Here is a 20,320-nt window from a genome sequence, read left to right as displayed (position 1 = left end):
GTACACAATATACAAATAATATACTGTGTTTGTACACAGTTTTATTTACAGTACAGTAAGACAAACAGTTATTCTGCATGTATGTGAATATGCAAAGAGTTCAATAACGTCAGTCTAAGATGATACAGGCTTTGTGCTAATAAGCTTCATCCATTATGTTACAGTGTACAATGTGGTGCTGAAAAAAGCGTATCATACTTTGTAAATGTTTGAAAAAACATTTTAAGTTTCACTACACATCTAAAATCTTCTTCTGAAATACAGCAGACTTACAGTAACAGAGTAAACAATGCACATTTTGAGATTTTAAATGACAGTTCTATGCAAGTGACCAGTTTATATATATATATATATATATATATTTAAAATATTAAGTTCAAGTTCTATCACTATTTTACTGACAATTCAAAATGTCTTCTGTAAAATGAAGGAAGAGCAGCATGAAGTGAACTAATATTCAGTCTTTGGATTTTTCTTTCATAATCTACTGATCCATAACAGAAAATAATTCAAAAGCAAAGGCACAGTAGTTTTACACAACACTACCATAGAGGACTTTCTAATCAGGACAGACAATCTACACACTCACAGTCATATAGTTGTTACAAATGAGCATTAAGGAGAGGAATAAAAATTAAGAACAACGATAATATCTACTGTATGATAGTACTGAAACGAGGTAAGGCACTAGGCGCTACAAGGTTGTTAATACACACTAAAAGTTAAATGTAGATCAGCAGTAGTCCAAACTATATACAGTACATAAACTGAGTTTCCTTGTCTCTGGCTTCCTTCTCTTTAGTCTGAAGGAAGTGAAAAAAAATGTTTGTGAAAAACAAACGCTTCTTTAAATTTACATTTGAACCTTTTAGCTTGTTGCACATATCGGGGCAAATTAGGTCAATTATAGTCGATGAAACTTAAGATGGTTGAAGAATGTTCCAATTAAATATAGAGACCAACCTCAAATAAAAAAACTTTCCTTCAAATATGTGCTTAGTTTTAAGTTTATTATGACCTCTGTATGTTGTGCGTCTCAACTCAGCATCCTGTTTCAACAGGAAATTGATCAAATTAAGAAGAAAGATGTCTTATGAGGCCTACTGCTCTGTGTATGTGTACATGAATATCCTCATATGTCCAACGTGGGGACATTCCTCATATTTTTAATGGGCAGTTTGATTTAGGGCTTCAGTTTAAGGTATGAATCAGGTTTAAATTTGGATGAGGAAAAGGGTTTAGCATGCAGCTAAAAAGGTTATATTTGGAGCTTGTCAAATAGGAATGAATGTTGTGTGTCAGTTTATGAGACCTTCTCCATCACACTGTTCTTGTCTTCATTCCTAACTGCTGTTTGCCCACCCTCACTGGTGGGCATGTGGTTGTGGTGCAGAAACAGGATTGCGTCCAAACTTTCTGGTGGAATGTTGGCTCTCTTCCTGTATGTGGCTCCCGCTCCTTCCTGTACAAAGTCTTGTGCGGTGTTACCTGCCACCGCCGGGGCAGCCAGGTACGCTCGTGCCACCGTGGACAGCAGAGGGAACTGCACTGCCTTTGTCCTCCACCACTGCAGGGGCTCCACTCCCAGCGAAGCTCCCTTGTCAGCTCTGAAGACAGACATCTCCATGTCCACAGACTCCTCCACGGAGCTCTGCCTGCTCCGAGGGGTGGAGCAGAACAGGTCTCCCAGGAGGAACTCCATACCAGAGAGTCCACCCTGTGAGCCTGGATCTGCAGACTCGCTCTCATCTGCCTCTACTGTGTCGCTCTCATAGTCTTCATCTTCGATCTCTCTGAAGTTGATTGGGCGGGATTCTTTGAGCCGTTTGCTTCTCCTCAAGAAGTCACTATCTGACTCTGGTGACCCAGGGGAGGGGCTCCTCTTGCTCTTACCCTGAGCTCTCCTCCTGTCCTCCTTCACTATCCTGACAGCCTCTTTCTTCAGCCAATCAAAAGTCGCTGTCTGCTCCTTAAAAATAATCAGGACAAAAACAATTTAATTGTTCAAATCTTTAGATATAACAATAGATAACTGTGAACATCGACTGGCAAAGGCCTAAGTTATATTCAGAACTTCCTGAATGACAGATCAAGAAGGCAGCCTCAAAGGTTTATGTCATTCGGTCTGTCCTGCCAATGTAACATTCGAGTGCAGAAGCACCAGAAATGGACATAGACAGGAAAACAGTGACTTCCCGTTAAATATAAATCATTAATAATTAACAAACTAGAAATCCCAAAAGATACAGGCAGGAAGTTATTAAAACACTACTTTTGAAAAAATGTTTAGTATTAGACTTGCATGTGTGTGGCTACTCATAGGACAGGATATCAAACCTTGATAATGTTTTGGTACCAATCGGAAAGTGACCCTCACACAAGAGTACCAAAAACTGTCAATCACTACAAGCTGGCATCGAATGCCTGTTCAGTTTCAGTCTAGTTTACTCATTCTTTGACCTGATAGTTCCAAATTTAAATCAACTGTTGCCAAATTTGTACCCTACTTTATTTTTTATTTTTATTTTTATTTATACTAAAAATTCTTTGTATTTATCTATATTTAAGATCCTGCTTTTGTTTACATCTGTCTGAAATCAGGGACCCATTATTTCAAATTGTACAAATAATTTTAATGGTAAATCTGCCACCATTATCACTGCAAACTGCATATCTGCCATGTGAGAACAAGAAGCTTGACAATAGCAACAGTAACTAAGGGGGGTGGGGCTTTCCCTGTATTTATAACTCACCTTCTCCTCCATGAATCCCAGCCCGTGGAACTGGGGGTCGAGGGAACAGGCCACACAGAGAACCCTGTTGACAACAGGGTTGTCGTAACAGCTCGCCAAGCTCCGCCTCATCGCCCTCTTCACCTCCTTCAAGGTGGATGACGAGTCTCCCGGCCGGGATACGAGGTGGCGGGAGAGCAGGCCAGTGAGAATGGGTTTGATGAGGGACAGACGGGGGAAGGCCTCCTTGGCGAGGGTTCGACACGCCACGTCCAGAGGTTTGAGGACCAAACACAGCTCCTCCAGAACCTTCCATTCAGAACGCAAAGGTGCGATGCTTGATGAAGACGTGTTGGAGGTGGAGTTTGCAAGGCAGCTGCCAGATGAACTGGACTCTGAAGCAGTGTCTTCTTTGGACAAGCCCTCGCCTTTTATCTCTTTTATCATATCACAGAAAAGGCTTTTATGTTTGATGAGCGTGTTCAGCAGAGGATACAGCTTATTCCAGGTGGGCCGACTGTGAGCCCACGACTTCAGCTCCGCGTGGTCCTGTTTCGTCATGCCTTGCAACAGGCTCTGGGCGTAGTGCTGATATGAGCCTTTGTTTAGAGCAGGTGGCAGGAACAGGGTTGAAAGAACACCCTGGAATTGGGTGAGGGTCTTGGAGATGACAGGGTGTGACATTACTTCCTCAATGCAACCCTGCACAGCGCTGAAGAAGCATGGGACAGATGGCAGACCTTCACTTGAATGGCTCAGTTCTAAGCCATGTGGTTCTTCAGGTGACACTGAATCGTCCCTCTCAAGAAAGGTTGTTGAGTTCGGGTGAGGGACGCTTCCTGAAGCCTCTCCGCCTTTCTCGCTTTTTATTGGTCCCAGTCTCATCTTGTTCCTTCCCTCCCCTCCCAGCAAGACCAGATTGGGCTGGGAGATTCCCCACTCCTGGGCCATAACTTTCACTTGGGCCTCCACTGCTCGAAGGCTGTAGTCTTTCACCCCACTTTCTGTCGGCCTTTGGGTTGCCAAGGCAAGGTTCTGAAAACTAAAGTTAGAGTCTATGTAATGTGCCCAGAGGGTGAGGTACCTCTCAGTACTGCCCTGCCAGTTATGGAACCAAACATCCACACTTAACGTGACAAAGTGAGGAACCTCTCTCCGACAGCTGGGAGGTCGTCCACGTCTCCTGGGCTCATACTCAATGGGAACAGTGTAGTCAGATATCTCCTCGTTTTCTCCAATCCCAGTTTTCCTCCTCAGCAGCTGAGCCAGGCTCGTCTTGCCTTTGGTGTGTTGTTCTTTTAGGAGGTTCTCCAGCTGGCAAGGCGACGGCAGCTCCTTGTAGGAGGGCAGCAGGGTGTGGATCAGTTGTTTGAAGCCTTCTCCTTCTACCAGAGCCGGGGGCTGGAGATCCATGATGAGAAAGTTGGTGATGGCATCGGTCACTTGAGCAGAAAGTACCAGTGGGAATGTACTGACCAGACCGCTGTTCACCATCACCGGCTGTGAGCGTTGTTGACCTGAGAAAAAGTACAAATCCTCAATGACAAATGAGCTTTGGCAACACATTTTTACAACTGGTCAAGCTGTGGTTGAAATTTGTACTAAATTAGATTCCAGTTAATGAAGTAAACCTGTACATACAGAATATTAGTGTTAACAAAAAATACCTGTTTTTGACTCACATGTTGTTCAGGAATTCTTCACAGTACCACAAGAACTTCAGATAGTTGAGAGGAAATACAATTTGTATCTTATTTTTGTAGTTTTGGCCGTTCATTTTTACCTAAACTGTCTGTTGTAAATATACATCACAGTTTACAGACTGGCTTCCTGGTTCAGCTATGACACACCGTATTTAGTCTAGTTGAGTGCACAGTTTTCCAGTGCAATCAGGGATTATTAACAACATTTTGGGTGTTTTCAGTTTTGGATTTACCACCAAATAAAGTGGTTTAGTTGATGTGACACCACTGTTTGCTTGTTTACAACCTGTATGTATTGTGCTCAGGTTTTTTCCCCATTGGACTTGCTGTAGCAATGTTGCATTCACAGATCTCAGCAGTTACTCTGGTGAATACATTATCATAACTGACAGAAATGATGGGGAAATATATGAAAATAAGGTTCAAGGTGAAATAAAGCAGAACTTTCCCTAATCAACTTTGATATTTTTTTTGTTATTTATTGTGCATCACAAACAGGCAGTAAAGAGCAATAGTCACCTATTGTCAGAAGACTGCGTTCCTTGTTGATGTCACGTGGTCTGATGTGGTGCTTGCTGGTCAGATGGTTTTGGATATCTGCTGCTCCTCCGCCACAGCCCACACGCTCCCCACACAGCTTACACACCACCATGCTCCGGTCCAATGGCCGCCCGGTGGGGTCCGGCTCAAACCCAAAGAAGTACCAGGGACTGTTGTGTGTGGCGTTCGGGTTACTCAGCAGTTTCTCAGTTCCAGGCATAAAATCATACTTTTCCAACTGATGCAAGCCAGGTGAAGGGAAAGAGATGAGGGGGGAGGATGTGAGGGCAGAGGCAGAAATTGCCCCTGAATCACTAACTGCGTCCGGGTTTGACATGGTGGTCACGTCATTGATGACAGGCATGGGGCTCTGTGATTGGCTGTGGTCTGACCAAAGGGAGGAGCTGCTGGGCTCTGGGAGGGTGACCAACTGGATGTCCTGCAGGAGCCGCAGAACCGTCTCCTTGTCTCCAACTTCACATTTCACATTCTCACCTATATCCCCCACCAAAAACAGATGCACAGGATATTGGCTTATTTTAGCAAGCTAATGAAGCAGTTTTAAAAACTTTATCATACAAGTCCTCATTAAATTTATAGTCTAAATGAAATTAAATTGCATCTTCTTTTCACTACAGAATATATATCTGCCCTTTAAATCCAAAGTCTTGTGTTCTCCTTCAAGAAGAGAAAAAAAAAAAAAGGAGAAATTTGTATTTTTTGGTTTAATATCTTTGCATTGACTGTGCAGTCACATAAATAAACAGCCAGACAGCAGCCTGCAGCACAACACAAGAGCAACACACACTGAACAATGACCCACATTAGCTTTTCTGCAAAAGTCTCCTTCTTATCCAACTTACACACATGAACACACATCTTGTTCTGCAGCTTGTTAAACAAGCCAATAAACAAACATTGACCAGGGAAAAGTACACCACTAATGTAGTTAGCAGGCTAGATAGCTAATGAGCACATTAATCAGCATATAAACATACCTGCTGATATCACTTCTGTCTGTTTAGGTGCTGCTGTGGTCCTTATTCTTTAATAACAACACGGAGTCTGACCAGAACATAATGTGTCTTCCTTTGTGATGATGGATACTGTTGGCCAGCTATGGATTAACTTTAGCTACATTAAAAGGTGTGTATTTGAACTTTTTCTAACACTGTCATATTTGTATTTTTTTTAGATTTGTATTGGTGTAAATTAGGGCTGGGCCACATAGCTGAAAAAATTATCACAAAAAAATGTTTCATTTCAATCAATATTGATAATTGATCATTTTTAATGACCTATTTTTAATAAAGACCAGGAGAAAAAAGGTTGAATTTAACCACTTTATTTATCAACGTACACAGGTAATAATTTTAATGTTAACACAACAATGAAAACCACACAGAAATAAATACAAATAAATAAATACACAGGAATGATCTCACCTTGATACCGTTTGGATGTTTGGTCACACAGTATTGGTGCTGAATATCTCTGCATCGTGGACTGTCTGTGGGCTGTTTCTACAGATGCAGCAGATGTGGGTCGTGACTGACGACATGTTGTGTTCTCCAAAGGGTGGAAGCGGCTAAGGTGATAAAACAAGTTTGTTGTATTCCCGCTCTTGGTCGGGATGGTTTTCCTGCACAGTTTACACACAGCGGTGTTCTGACATCGGTCAGACTTCAAAAATCCAAAAAACTGCCATACTGGTGAGCTGACCCTTCTCTTTTTATCAACTATCTCCTCACCGTCTGCACTCATTTCTCACTCCACGCTGTTTCTGTTGTTGCCTGTGTTCGCATACTTTTTTTTAAAACACAAAACTTTATTCAGCAAACAAAAAAAAGTACATATTACGCCAGGCCAAAACAAGTAACACTATACAGGAGAGCTGATAACAACAAAAAATAGTATATAAAAAATAAGAGATGAAACAAATCAATGTAATGAGAGACAAATAAATATTCTAAATAAGATGAAAATTAAATAATAATATTTATAATAATGATAAAAACATAAATACAAATCTTACAATAAATAAGAGCAGACATTAGAAAAGAGCAATTAATTTGACTTCAGGGGTTTAATCAGTACGTTTCTGTAATATTCTAAGAACCTGTTGTTTGTTTTATTGTTTGTAAGAGCAAGAGAGTTAAACAGAGTTAAAGCCATTAAAAAAAAGGTAAAAAGGGTTGTGAACCTAAAAACTTCTGTTTATTAATAAAGAATTTTTCCAATAAAATAAAAAAATAACAACATAGTTTAGAGATTTGTTACTCATATTGTCAGAGTAACAAATTATATCTTTAACAGTAAAACACTGAGTAACATTAGCGAGAATTTACATCAGACCAACATGTCATTGTTATTTTATACTGAAAGAATAAATGGATAGCTGTTTCATCACCATGTCCACAAAAAGAACAAGAGTTATCTACATCCACATATCTGGAAATTATAAGCCCCTTTCACACATGCAGTCTATCCCTGAAATGTTCAGGAATATTTCCTGCATGGGGTCATGTGTGAATGGGAGCAGGGATCAATATTCAGGGAAATCTGTACCGCCAATTTCCCACCTCAAGACCTTGTAACATTTCAGGGAAAATACCATTACAGCTGAGTTGTGAATGGAAGCAGTAACATTGCAGGGACAAGCATGTAAAGGGTTGCATCTGTCTGAGGGAAGATTTTTTCACATAGAGTGAGCGAACCAATCACAAGACTTGACGTATGGGTGACGTACTGTGAGTTGGGCGGTGCTTGGTTTTGGCACGTCAGTTTACAACATGGCGGCCATGTCACAAAAGTTCTCATATTACAGCTAAACAGTACACAAAAATATACTTCTGGAAACATTTGAGGCAAGAAATAGGCAATACAGTAACATAAGCTTGACCCTTTCACCCTCTTCTTCTGTTAGGTTTTATGGCGGTTGGCATTCATAAGTGTTGCAATACTTCCATCTGCTGGATTGTCCCTTGCCACATCTATTCTGGCATTGCCATGGCATGTGTGAAAAGGCGCAAGACGGAAATGTTCCTGAATGTAGCTGCATGTGTGAATAGTGGAAATCACTAGTGGTGCCTGAAAGGTTATTCCAGTAATTTACCAGAAACTATGTGTGAAAGAGGCTATAGAATTCACTAGATAGGTTTTATGTAAAATTTTTAAATTAACTTCTTTGACTTAGTTAGGAATACAAAATGTATTAGGTAAAAGTCATGTTTTTCCAGTTCATTTCTTCCAAATGTGAGTTCCAATAAAATTTTCCTCTCAGGGTGATTTTGTTTTTACTTTGAAAAAATTGATGAATATGTTTATTATTACATTTCTTGTCATATATGTTGATACTGTTCAAAAGCAGATGGAGCATCTGGGGTATTTCTTCCACCAAAACAGAGGTGACTCTTAATAAGATGGATTAATCCAGAAGGTATGGCTTTGATTACAGAGTTGTATTCTTTAAAAGGAATTGGAAAGTTGTGTCTGGTTATAAAAAGCTCACAGGACAGTATAAGACCATGTTCATCAAAAATAGACAAAATGTTGACGATATTTCTTTGGAACCACTTGGGATAAAAAAAGAGATTTATTCCTAATAGTTACATTATCATTATTCAATAAGAATGTTTTATGAGGACAAAAATTGTGGCTGAAGTTTAACTTCGAGACAAGAAGGGATTGCTGTTGAGACAAGAAGTCTGTTAGGTGAGTAATTACATGTCAATACAAAGGAGAGACCACCAATTTTATCAAAAATATGACTGGGGATGAAGAACCACAAAGAATTTGAGTTTGCCAGGCATCTTTTTAGCCAATTGATTTGTGTGTTTGTACGGTATCAATGAAATTTAAAACTTCAAGACGTCCCTCTGCACACCTGTTAGAAAGTACTGCCTTTTTAAGTTTGTGAGTTTTATTTTTACAAACGAAGTCAATGAATAACTTGTTGATTTCATTAGCTGTGTGGTCATTAACAAAAAGAGAAAGGGAAGGATAAACAAAGTGAGAAAGGCCCTCAGCCTTGGATAAAAGAACCCTGCTGTATAAAGTCTCTTTGAAGCCAGAAGTTAAAGACATTCTTGGTTTTCTTAATCTGTCCAGTAAAGTTCAGTGTCTGTCTGGTTACAAGGTTTTTAATTATATAAATGCCTAAATACTTAACTGTGTTCTTTACAGGAACATTTTCTATTAATGTATCTTCACAATCATGTATGGGCAATAACTCACATTAATACACAATAACCTGAAGCAAGAGAAAACTGTCCAATGAGATCAACAGCTTTCAGTAACTGATCTTTACCTTTTAAGAAAACAGTTGTGTCATCAGCTAGTTGCTCTATTAAATATAGAGATGCCTTTAAAATCTGGATCATGTACAATATTTAGTGATAATATTTCAACACCTAAAATAAATGAAAAGGGTGAAATAGGACAACGTTGTCTGACACCATGTTTTATATCAAATATATGGGAGGCGTTGAAGTGAATAACCTAATAACCATGGAGCTAGTGATTCCTTTATAAAACATATCAATAGTATCTATAAAAGTTTTTCCAAAACCAAACAATTAAGGACATACTATAAGAAACTTATGTTCAATAGTCTTGAAGGCTTTGTAAAAGTCTAAAAAATGAATAAAAGCTTTTGAATGTACTGAGTCTGCATAGTCCAATAAATCTAAGATAAGTCTGATATTATTGATAATATGTCGGCCTTTAATAAAACCTGACTGTGTTTCAGCGACAGCATGATTAAATCCTGTCTTTAGTCTGTTCACACAAGCCATGGCCAAAAATGATAATCGTTAGATTATAATAGTAAGAAGAGTAATAGGCTGCTAATTATCTATTAACTAAGTGTCTTTATCCGGTTTTGGGATAAGGGAAATAATCCCTTCTCACAGCTGTGATCATCTCTCTCTGATCGATACGTTCTCTGTACATACAAAGTAAAGAGTTTTGAATCAGGTCCCAAAAATGAATATAAAATCCAACTGACAGACCATCAATACCTGACAATTTTCCTTTTTTCATTGAGAAAAGAGCTTTTTTTAATTTCTCTTATTGTCAGATCAGAATCGTATTTTAAGGTCCATCAATAGCAGAAAAATGTTTTCTTATCTTACTGATAAAACTTTCACAGGAACAGTCATTGAATTCAGACATATAAATTACCATAAACGGAAGAGACAAAGTTGGAAATTAATTTTGGGTCTTTACACTGAGTTCTAGTGTAGCTAGTTTGTTTCCCTATCCTCTAGCCATTTGGCTCTAGATCCTGTAAATACACAATTGGCCAAATTCAAATAAGTTTGATGTATTTTTAGTTGTAAGCCACCTAACTTTCAAATAATTTGCTCATGATCTGACAAAGGAGCAAAAGAATGAGAGACATCTTTAACAAGATGAAGAACAGATGATGAGATCAAAGAAAGGTAAATCCTGGATCTAGAGGATCAGTTCCTATTAGACCAAGTAAAATCTTGTATTTCAGGATTTAAAGAGCACTGTGTATCAGTCAGAGAGTGATCAGAACATAGTTTTAAAATAAGATTATTTCTTTGAAAACCCTGACAAAGTTTTGGAGGAAACCTATCCATCGCATCATCAGCACATTCATTAAAGTCACCACATAAAATTAAATAAGAGTCTGAATATTTATATAAGAGCTCATTTAATTCAGAATTAATCCAGATTATCTGGCAAAAAAGCACCTTATTGGAGGAATGAGAATTGTGACCATAAATATTACACACAATGAAAACTGAAGTATCCTGCTTAAGTGTGATTGCAATCCATCTGCCATCGTTTGAAGGAACCACTTCTACAATATCTCTTTTAAATCTATGCAGGAAGATTGAGACTCCAGCAGAGTGGTTGGTAGCATGAAGAAGTATTAAGGTTAGCCTCACTTCTTTTACAAAATACAAAAGGTGGCTTTCCTCTTCATTGCATTGTGTATCCCCCTGACATTCAATGAAATAACAGAGAATTTAACTTAAAATCCGTCAAAGAAATTACAGACAAAAAAATGAAAAAATAAATAAATAATTACAAGCTCTCAAGTAAACAGGTAACAAGAACTTTAAGGTGTGTTTTAGTCTCCTTTGAAAGAGCCAGTGATAGACAAGCAGTGAGATATGGTGAACAAATACAGTGACTGAAGAGAAATACAGTATATGGTACCATATAATCATTTAACTTGGTATTGATAAAACAACAAAATAACTTCAGGGCAAACCTTAACATAACAGTTTGTATGTAACTGATGCCTTTTTCAATTCAGTTATTTAATCAAAATTATACACTTGTGAAGCTCAGTTATTATTCAACTTTGAAATAACACCCATGGTTAAGTAAAGTTGCAATACAAGTTATGAAAAACCAAACAATTAGAGAACATATTATTCATATTGGTCGCTACATTATTGGTAGGACTGTTCATTTAATTTGTCTTTGGAAAAGAATTATAGACAATATAACATAACTCAGCTTTCTTCACTGAGTGTTTCTTGGCGTGGAGGATGGCCCATTATGTAGCCAACCATAGTCGATGTTCGATGTATTCAGTAGATGCACTTGAATTAACTCTCCAGTCGAGACAGTGGTGGGAATTGCTCAGCAGAGTTATTAAAATGTGAGCATCTCAATCCATCAGATGTGCGAACCTAAAAGAATTAATTGATGTCCAAGTGATCCATTTTTTTTCCATCCATCATAGCAAAAAGGGCCAAGGAAGGAAGCTTTTTTCCCTTCTTCCCATGCTTTTTTCACAAGTGGCCAGAGCTTCTCTCTTGCAACTCTATTCTCTGGAAACAGTGCCTCAGTGAGCCGCAGTTTGTTATCCAGCAGAAAGTTGCTCCTTTGGTGCTCTTCCAAACAGCATCACAGAGACGGTGGAGTGCAAACAAGATGATAATAGATCTGTGGGATCCATCCTTTCTCCAGATATTCATGAAGCCCGGAAGCAATGTTTCCAACAACATAAATCACCACTTTTCTCACATCTTCATCGGCCTCCTCTTTCAATCCATATCATTTCAAAGCCCATCTCCAACCTTAGCGTTTGCATTCAGCAACTCCTGCCCTCAAGATTCAGGTTTTCTTTTTTCAGATCTTCAATCTCTAACTCTGTGTGCTTCAGAATTTCTTTATATCGATTAACATCCACAACAAGATGTTCTTTTTACTTTTATAGGACAGTTTCTCAGTTGTTAAAAGTTGCATCTGTTGTCATTTCAATCACTGAAATCTTGTGGAACATCTTGTCATGTTTGTTGGAAAATTCCTGGATTGCTGCCAAGATGTCTGAGTTGCTATTACTACTGTCACTGCTATTGTTACATTCATGCTTCTTTTTTTTGGTGACACATTTCAAGGGAGAGTCGGTGGTTGGGGCAGAAAAGATGTTGATTGTGCTATCTGGAGTAGCTTCAAATACCATCCTGGTATCTGGTACATTTGGATCCATGGAGGTTTCACTGTCACTCACGTTAGCTTTAGCATTCATTGGTTGTTGATTTTTCCCTCTGTTGGTGTCTGTAGGCATGTTAGCTAGTTTTGATTCAAACTTTACTGTTTTTCAAAATATTTTCTTATATCCACTGAGAACCATGCCCTGTTCTCATTATAAAGACACTTTGTCACTTAAAATCTAAATATCAGGTTGTCATATCACAAAACCTCAAGTTTGTCTGATGGAGAAGTTTGCATCCATCTCCTTAGACCATCGCCATCTTCTAATGTACTATTCATATGAAGTATGACGTCAAATTGAGGATGTAGTGTGTTCCAACCGCATAGTATGTGGATTTTGTGTACACAAGAAATGCCTGGATGTACGCAGCATGAACATGGATGTATTAAAAGATCCACTGGCATGAGCTTACTGGACATACTCAACTACCCCAAAATGCATTGCATCTCTTTAGACTGCACAATGGCAGACTGTGATACAGTCATGTGACTGTCTTGCTTGAGTATACTTCAGTGTGAACAGTGTGCTGGGGTACATCCTAATTCTATTAAATTGCATCCAAGTTTCCCTCACTTGTGTCTTTTCCTCTTTTCTTAGTCCCTCCCACCGAGGATGCATGGAGAGACACAAGGAAACCATGCGAGGAGAGAGGAAACGAGGAAATATGTTTTTAGATAGATTGAGACCACCTTTCCTCTTAAGCGTCATAGGAAGCGACGTCTGTTCCTCATGACGGCAGCAGCTGAGACTCTCCTTGACTTTAATTTATCCGTAATAAAAGTTAATGGGGGTAATAACAGATCACAAAAAGAAAAATCTTTCTAATTAATGAAGAAAGTTGTTTACAGTTCTTTTGTTGATCAGACGAACAATTAACAGATTTTCACTAGACGGTGAATCAGAAAACAAATAACATGTAGGGAGTGATACACTTGAGTTTAGTCTGTAATCTCTCTCCACTCAGTGATGTTGTGATGTATCAGATCAGTCTGATCAGCTTCAGTGTCCAATCAGTAACTGAAATCCAACAAGGGGGCATGTCGGACGGTAAAAACTTGCATCACAATTTCCATTTTCACTGAAATTTTTTTTTTAAATCATGATGACTTGACATTTGTTGGGATCTGTACCAAAGAAACATATTTTCTTAGATCTGAACAAGATTTGTAGGCCAGGGCATCTCTTCAGCACTACAGTACTTCGTTTATAACAGTGTTTCAGCTTCTGCCATTTGGATATTGCACTTGGCCATATTACCATTTAGATAATATTCTGATTAATTGTTCAGCCCCACTTGGGATGTACCCCTGGTAATGGCATACTTAATCGTTCAATATTGTGGCAGTATGCAGTACATATCGAACAACACACCTGTTAAATGATTGCTGTTTGCGTGTCACTCATAGCACGCTCCATTATAAAGGGATGTGATAGGCTGTTTATGAGCCAGGGAGGGAGCACGCAAGCAACTGAACTTAGTGTATTCGTTATGTGCTTTCATGGAGGTTTGCATTTAATGCATTAAAGTGAAACTATCAAACAATTTTCTTACTTCTATTGACAAATTGTCTATCACTGGTATATATTGCTATCGTTTTATTGCCCAGACTTAGTGTAAGTTAAATGATTATGTGTTTGAAAACTTGCTTGATCAAATTGCCCGTTGAGGGACGAATATTATCGAATGGCCTGTAACCTAATGATTTTTTAACACTTGGGGGAAGCAGAAACAAGTTGTGAACACAAACTTGTTAAAAAACAGTTGTCTATTTACACATCCAGCAGTTATGGAGCAACATTATCATTCATTTGGATTCACTCTCCTTTAGCTCTGAGCTAACTGTGTCTGTTTGCCGTTTGGTGCTGAACAGTTAGTGCAAAGTAGGTTTTTAGAGCTTTTCTCTATGAAAACAGCTGCCTGCTGCAGCCGAAAACAACACTGTGAAAGTGAAGCACAACAGTTGAGGGCCGAACCGCTAAACAATGAGCTGAAACTCACTATAAAGCTCCATATCGTTGAGAGGAGCTGCAGAGTCAGGTGATAATTCTCTATAGGTTCATCACTACAAGCGACACCTCTGGCATTACACACACTGTAATTTCATACATTGTTATTATAAAAAATATTGATTACAGCCACTTTAAATTGACAAAGTGAATGACTAAAATGGATCTGGTAGCCTGCATCTACAACATCAGTAACTAGAACAGGACTCACCCATCCCGAGGCCCAGCAGGGTGGCATAATCCTTGCCAATCCAGACCCTGAGCTCAGCTCCCTCTGTGATGGGCTGGGAGACCCTGTAGTAGATGTGACGGTAAAACTGGAAAACGACCAGGTTGTGTTCCTCCTCACTGCTGGTGTATGTTACATATCTGAAACAAAAAGCAAACACATACAGTGTGTAACTGTGACCAACAAAATAAAAGCATTCACTCAATGTCAGAGTGCATTATAAAAGACATGACGTGAAAGGGACGGTAAGATGTGCCCACCTCATCCAGTTAGATTTGTTTTCATCAGAAGCATCAACGTACACAAAAGCAGCATCATCCCTGATCTGGAGATAAGAACCAAGCAACACATTTTTCACAATTACTTGATTTTAAACTGCGTCTATATTTAAAATATTATCTACACAGTATTACTCTGTAAAGATTTGACTACTCACAGCCCAGGCATATTTGAGGTTGGTGGGCATTTGTGCTCTGCACACTTCTCCTACATAAGGCCCAAACATAACGCCCTGCTGAAGGTGACACTTGGCGTACACCTTCATCTCTCCCATCTGCTCCTCACCGGAAGATCCAGGACCAGATATTCCAGACCCAGCAATCCCACACAGGCACAGACAGGAAGGCAGGGACAGCACCGCTCGGGTGGGGCCACCATGGAGCCACGGCTCACCAGGCGGCAGCACAGCATCTGGGACGTAGTTCTGGTTTGAAGCAGTCTGAAGAAACGGAACATCCTCAAAAAATTCTTCATGGTTTAAATCCAAACCTGTAAAATAAAGAATAGTCGAATGTGAAAATAAGGTGAGATATTATTACTGAAAGTCCAGAGGAGGACTTCATCATCAATGTTTAATGTTGCTTTTCTTGTTTTGGGTAACAAAATAAAGATGACGGCATGAAGCAGCACAAGAAATTGAGCGTTACAGAGACAAGACGTTCTGAGGATGTCACAGCATAATGTGAGTGACAGATTACATTATAGTAACAAAATATAGTAATATAGTAACATTTTACACATCAGTTATTTACAGCAAAGACAGAAGCTTTGAGTTTGTTTTGATCATTTTATTTTGTTCCTCCGCCAAGAATAATCAGTTTGTCTTTAGTATCTTTCAGCATCCATTTTCATGTCGGTTCACTCTGAGTTTCTACAGACATTTATCTGTATAATTCACTTAGACTGTAATGACTAAAATAATGAATCCATTGCAGCACTTGTGCAAATTGTGTGCGCTTGAGTGAACTTCAGTTAGGGGTGCCCACTTGTCTGGTGGCAGACCTGCTGGGCCAGCTGAATCGCTCTCTGGCAATGTCTCGCTCCACTGCTTACTACTCGCGAGGGATGGCGTCTGGTGACTTCTAAAGGAGCTTTCAGACCTGTTATAAAGATGACATTTTTATGCAATTTTACCAGCTTTAATGGAATACAAGCAAAATAAGATGGCAACATGTCAATAAACATATCTTACCTGTGGACGCTTACAGGCCTAATGTCTCTCCTGTCCAGTCCTGCGTCACACAGCTGGTGAAAGGGTGTGCTTCTGATGCAGTGATTGGTATAGATGACTGATGTGCCGGCTTCTTTACACATGCGAGCCAGCATTGAGCCCAGATAATTGACTCCTAGGGGGACGTGGCTGTACCACATTTCATTTATTAGCTCCTTTTTAGGCTGCAAGTAAAGGGCGGTTGCGTTGGATGGGAGCTTGCTGAGGTACTTTAAAAGAGAAGTGATGGGACAGAATTCAGTCCCTTGCTTCTCAACCATAGAACATCGGTCCTTCTCGTTCTGAAACTTTGTCTCATCCCCAAAGGATAAAGTGCAGTATCTCAGTCCTCTCTTGTCTTTTCTGATTACAAATGAATCTGGCCTCAGATTCCTGTTGGCCTGCTTGCCTCTGCGGCCAAAATACACCTGTACATCGAACCAGACCTTGTTCAGAAGTCCCCTTGGAGTGCTGGTGTCCATGGCACGTGAGTGTCTGAGGATGCGGATATCATCAGCTGATAGTGCTTGATGGTGTGATGTTATGTCTCGACCCGACCTCCTAATTCTCTTGAGCATTCCCATAAATACCTTGTTGGCTGAGGTGAACTCTGCATCTCTCATCAAGCACACAGGCTGGCTGACAGGATGCTCTTTGAAGTAACGGTTAATTCCAGCTCTCAGTGCAATGTAACTAGCAATCCCATACAGCTCACCTTTGCTGTTGCGCACTGATCCATAAAAGTGTCTCAGCAACCCGTTTAGCTCAGTCTTCTCCACTGTCATCAGGTCCACCTGGAGCCCCTGGGACTCCAGCCAGCCAACGAAGCAGTTCACAGCCCATGTTGTCTGTTTCTTTGTAACCTTACTGATTTCATTCCTGCTGTCCTCAAGTTCATCCAGCTCCAAGTCTGACACCATTGCGTGTCTGGAAATGTCAGAGATATTGATCTCAAACTCTTCCTCTTCTTGTGACTCATCTTCTTCTTTCAGAATGACCTTCTCTTTAGTTGTCATATCAGGTCCAAACAATTGAAAATGTTCCCGGGAAGCGCTCTGGTCTGCATTCATACTGACAGCTGTTGTTTCTTTGTAATAAATGTAAAGGTGCTAGGATTTGCCCAAGTGAACACAGCGGAGTGATACCGCTACAGTAGTCAGGTTCCGGTGCTATACGCGTATTATACCACAGTCATTATCGGCTTGTATTGAAGAGACAAGTCAGCCTTATAAAAAAGGGATTTTAAATCGCTAAAGATGGCGGCTCTGACGGGCCAATAAGATCTCTTATTTACGATACATCATTGCACCGGGACAGTAGAAGCATCTCCCGTAACAAATGCTATTTTAATAACATAAATGTCCCCTAATGTTACCGTCAGCTCCTTACACCAGACTGGATGAATGATGTTTAACTGATGCCATGGCAACCGCAGGGGTATGAGACTGCCGTAAACCTTACTTCTAGCGCTTGTCGTGGACTCCTCACATGCGCATGCGTACAAGCATCTCTAAGTGGTTAAAACAAGATATTTGTAGCGTTGTTATGTGCAAAAATCCACACTAGACGTTGTATTGTGTACAATACATCATTGCTCCTAAATGTGAAATGTAAATTACATTACGTGTGAACGAATTTGACATTAGACAACTAAGAAAAAGACGCATTTTTACTGTTAATACTTGCTGGCTGATGTTACTTCAACGACGAATAAGTGTGATACTAATTATCTCTATGAACTTGATATCACAATGTATGGTTGGAATACATGTGGCATAAGTTACACATTCATATAACACTGTAAATAAACTGTGTGCCAACATGAAATATTCTTCAAAGTATGACAACTTACCATACCATGTGGTCTTGTAAAGTATGTTATAAAATAGCAAAGAGTGCGCATCTACTATAACAGCATCAAGCTCTGGGATTATTTTGCACCTTTGACTGCTTCCCATTTAAATGTAACTTTATAAAAACCCATAGCAGTGTCTCACTGCAACTGCATGTTGCCAGTTCTAGGGGAATGGATGCATGCAGTGGTGGCAATGGTGGTCAATGCAACAAGACTCAAGGCACACTTTAGACACAAAATACTTGCAGTGAAAGCACTGAATTTCATGGCAAATCACCTTGAGCCTCAAACAAAGCTCCAGGGGTCGTGGAGGAAGCGGTCTCGAAAAAATCAGCACGGTGTCGACGTCTCAAATGACTTCTTAAATTCGTGGTGTTTCCACCTTTTGCAAGCACAATTTTTCGGCACAAACGACAAATGGCCTCGCCAGAGTTCAGTGGTTGTCCCTTTTCATCCGCTTTCAGGCCGAAATACATCCACACGATAGACTTGCTTCTCGGTTTACTGACGAGATCCATGTTTGTGTGGCCCTTTTTCTGCCTTTCTGCAGGCTGGCTGTCCGCGGGCAGCAGCCTTCCTGCAAGACTTGGGATGCATAGAGAGGACACCGCGTGGAAAATAACACAGATCTCTATGATGCAGAGTTTTTTATATGTACCACGGTGAAATGTTGATGATGAGAACGTGCTGTGTGGAAAAAACATGAGACACATATTACCGTCATGATCAGCGCAGAAGTTTCAACTTTATGCTTTTAGGATAGCAAAATGTTCACGTTTTGTATTCCAAATCGTTTCATATGCCAATGCTTAAGTTGTGACAAAAAGTACAACGACTCTCAATGGCTTTCATTATAAAACACATTGGACTATAGGTATTTAAATTTGTGTGCACCTTCTATCCGTTCTGTTTCTATGCAGACTACGTCTTTATATGTGGACCAACGACAACACGCTGCGACCGGCAGGGTTGCCAGGTCCTGATGTCAATAGATCAACCTACACAAGCCTCAAGCCCAAATATTATTCAAATTCCGCTCAAATGTCTGTAAGACACTAAGATTTATTATTTATCAGTATTTTTGCTCTTAATTCAATTGTTATTTTATATTCTTGACATTTGGAAAGATTTGGGTTATGTGGATGTTTCATTTAATGTATTGTAAGATTTATTGGCATTATTATATTGTGTCATTTTGTATTTTTCCAATCTTTCCAATCCTTTTTTCTGACTTGTGACGCGTATGCTTTGGGTTAGTTCGAGGTGCTCATCAATCAAACTAATAGTACTCTGGCTTCATGATTGAGGCAGCTCCAGTGTATATATTTGGCAGTGTTGTGATACTGCCCATATACCTGATGAAGGTCAGATGGACAGAAACGTGATTTAATAAATATTCCAGCAGTAAGTGAGCCAATGTGCAGGAGTTCTTCTCATTATTTTCAAGTTGCACTTACCTCCGACGCACCTGTCATATATTCAGGTCTGCAGAGATTTTTTTTTCAAAAAGGATTTAAATACTTAAAATTATATATTTGAAATTATTTATGGTTAACTTTCCTTTTTGTTGATTGCAAAGTGTATAGAATACTTTTTAAACTTTTTAACAGATCCTTGCCAGTAGCTTAAATAATATTTTACTCTGCAAACCTTGATGTTGTCCATTTTCTCTTTCTGTTGCCAGATCATTTCTTCTTATAGTTTCATTGATTGGTTCTATCAAATGAGGGGGAAAAGCTATTAAAATGACCCAATTAAATAAATGTAAATCCAAGGCTGGATTACCATCCAGTTAAACCAGACAACTGCCCAGCATCCCAGAACCTCAGGGGCCCCACAGGTCCCAGACTAACTGTGTGGTAATTAGTTATTGATGATTTGATTAATGACTCATTTGTTTGAGAATGTGTCACGTGAAGGACCTAAAAGATAAATCATGTTGTTTTGCTGAGGCCCACCTGTCAAAAGTTTCTTTTAGAATCTTTATTATTTTAGTTAGATATTTTCCTTACATGATGCATAGTCTTAAATAAATATATGTCTAATCAACTGACACACAGCAGACCTGAGACATGGATATTTAAGAATATTTGCCCTTGTTGGCTTTTGGGGGAAATTTAATGAAGCTGTGTCAGACTGCATGTGTACTTAGAGGCAACATGGTACATATATAAAAGAAAAGGGAGAGTGAGGACATAATGTTAAAGCGTTGTGATAGACATTTCCCACCTAGAAAGAGAAGTTCCAGCTGTTTATGTGGCATTATATTCATTCGGCAG

General features: G+C 39.5%; 1 protein-coding gene across 2 annotated transcripts; it reads right to left on the bottom strand.

Moving 5' to 3' along the window:
• Window positions 1–10: 10 nt before the first annotated feature.
• On the bottom strand, window positions 11–18,993 carry LOC121912191. 2 transcript variants are annotated; one of them, XM_042434326.1, is made up of 8 exons: window positions 16,169–17,555; window positions 15,979–16,076; window positions 15,134–15,465; window positions 14,958–15,022; window positions 14,680–14,837; window positions 4,955–5,470; window positions 2,754–4,249; window positions 11–1,969 (listed from the first exon to the last, which is right to left on the bottom strand). In XM_042434326.1, exons 1-8 carry the CDS (start codon window positions 17,254–17,256, stop codon window positions 1,304–1,306), a joined length of 4,419 nt encoding a protein of 1,472 aa, XP_042290260.1. In that variant the 5' UTR covers window positions 17,257–17,555; the 3' UTR covers window positions 11–1,303. The 2 variants fall into 2 exon arrangements, with proteins under 2 accessions (XP_042290260.1, XP_042290267.1); XM_042434333.1 differs by lacking the exons at window positions 15,979–16,076; window positions 16,169–17,555 and adding an exon at window positions 18,319–18,993.
• Window positions 18,994–20,320: the final 1,327 nt, after the last annotated feature.

This window comes from Thunnus maccoyii, chromosome 2, assembly GCF_910596095.1.
Source record: "Thunnus maccoyii chromosome 2, fThuMac1.1, whole genome shotgun sequence".
NCBI lineage: Eukaryota > Metazoa > Chordata > Actinopteri > Scombriformes > Scombridae > Thunnus > Thunnus maccoyii.
The sequence above is the reverse complement of the archived record's forward strand: the minus strand, read 5'-3'. Positions and strand labels throughout refer to the sequence as shown.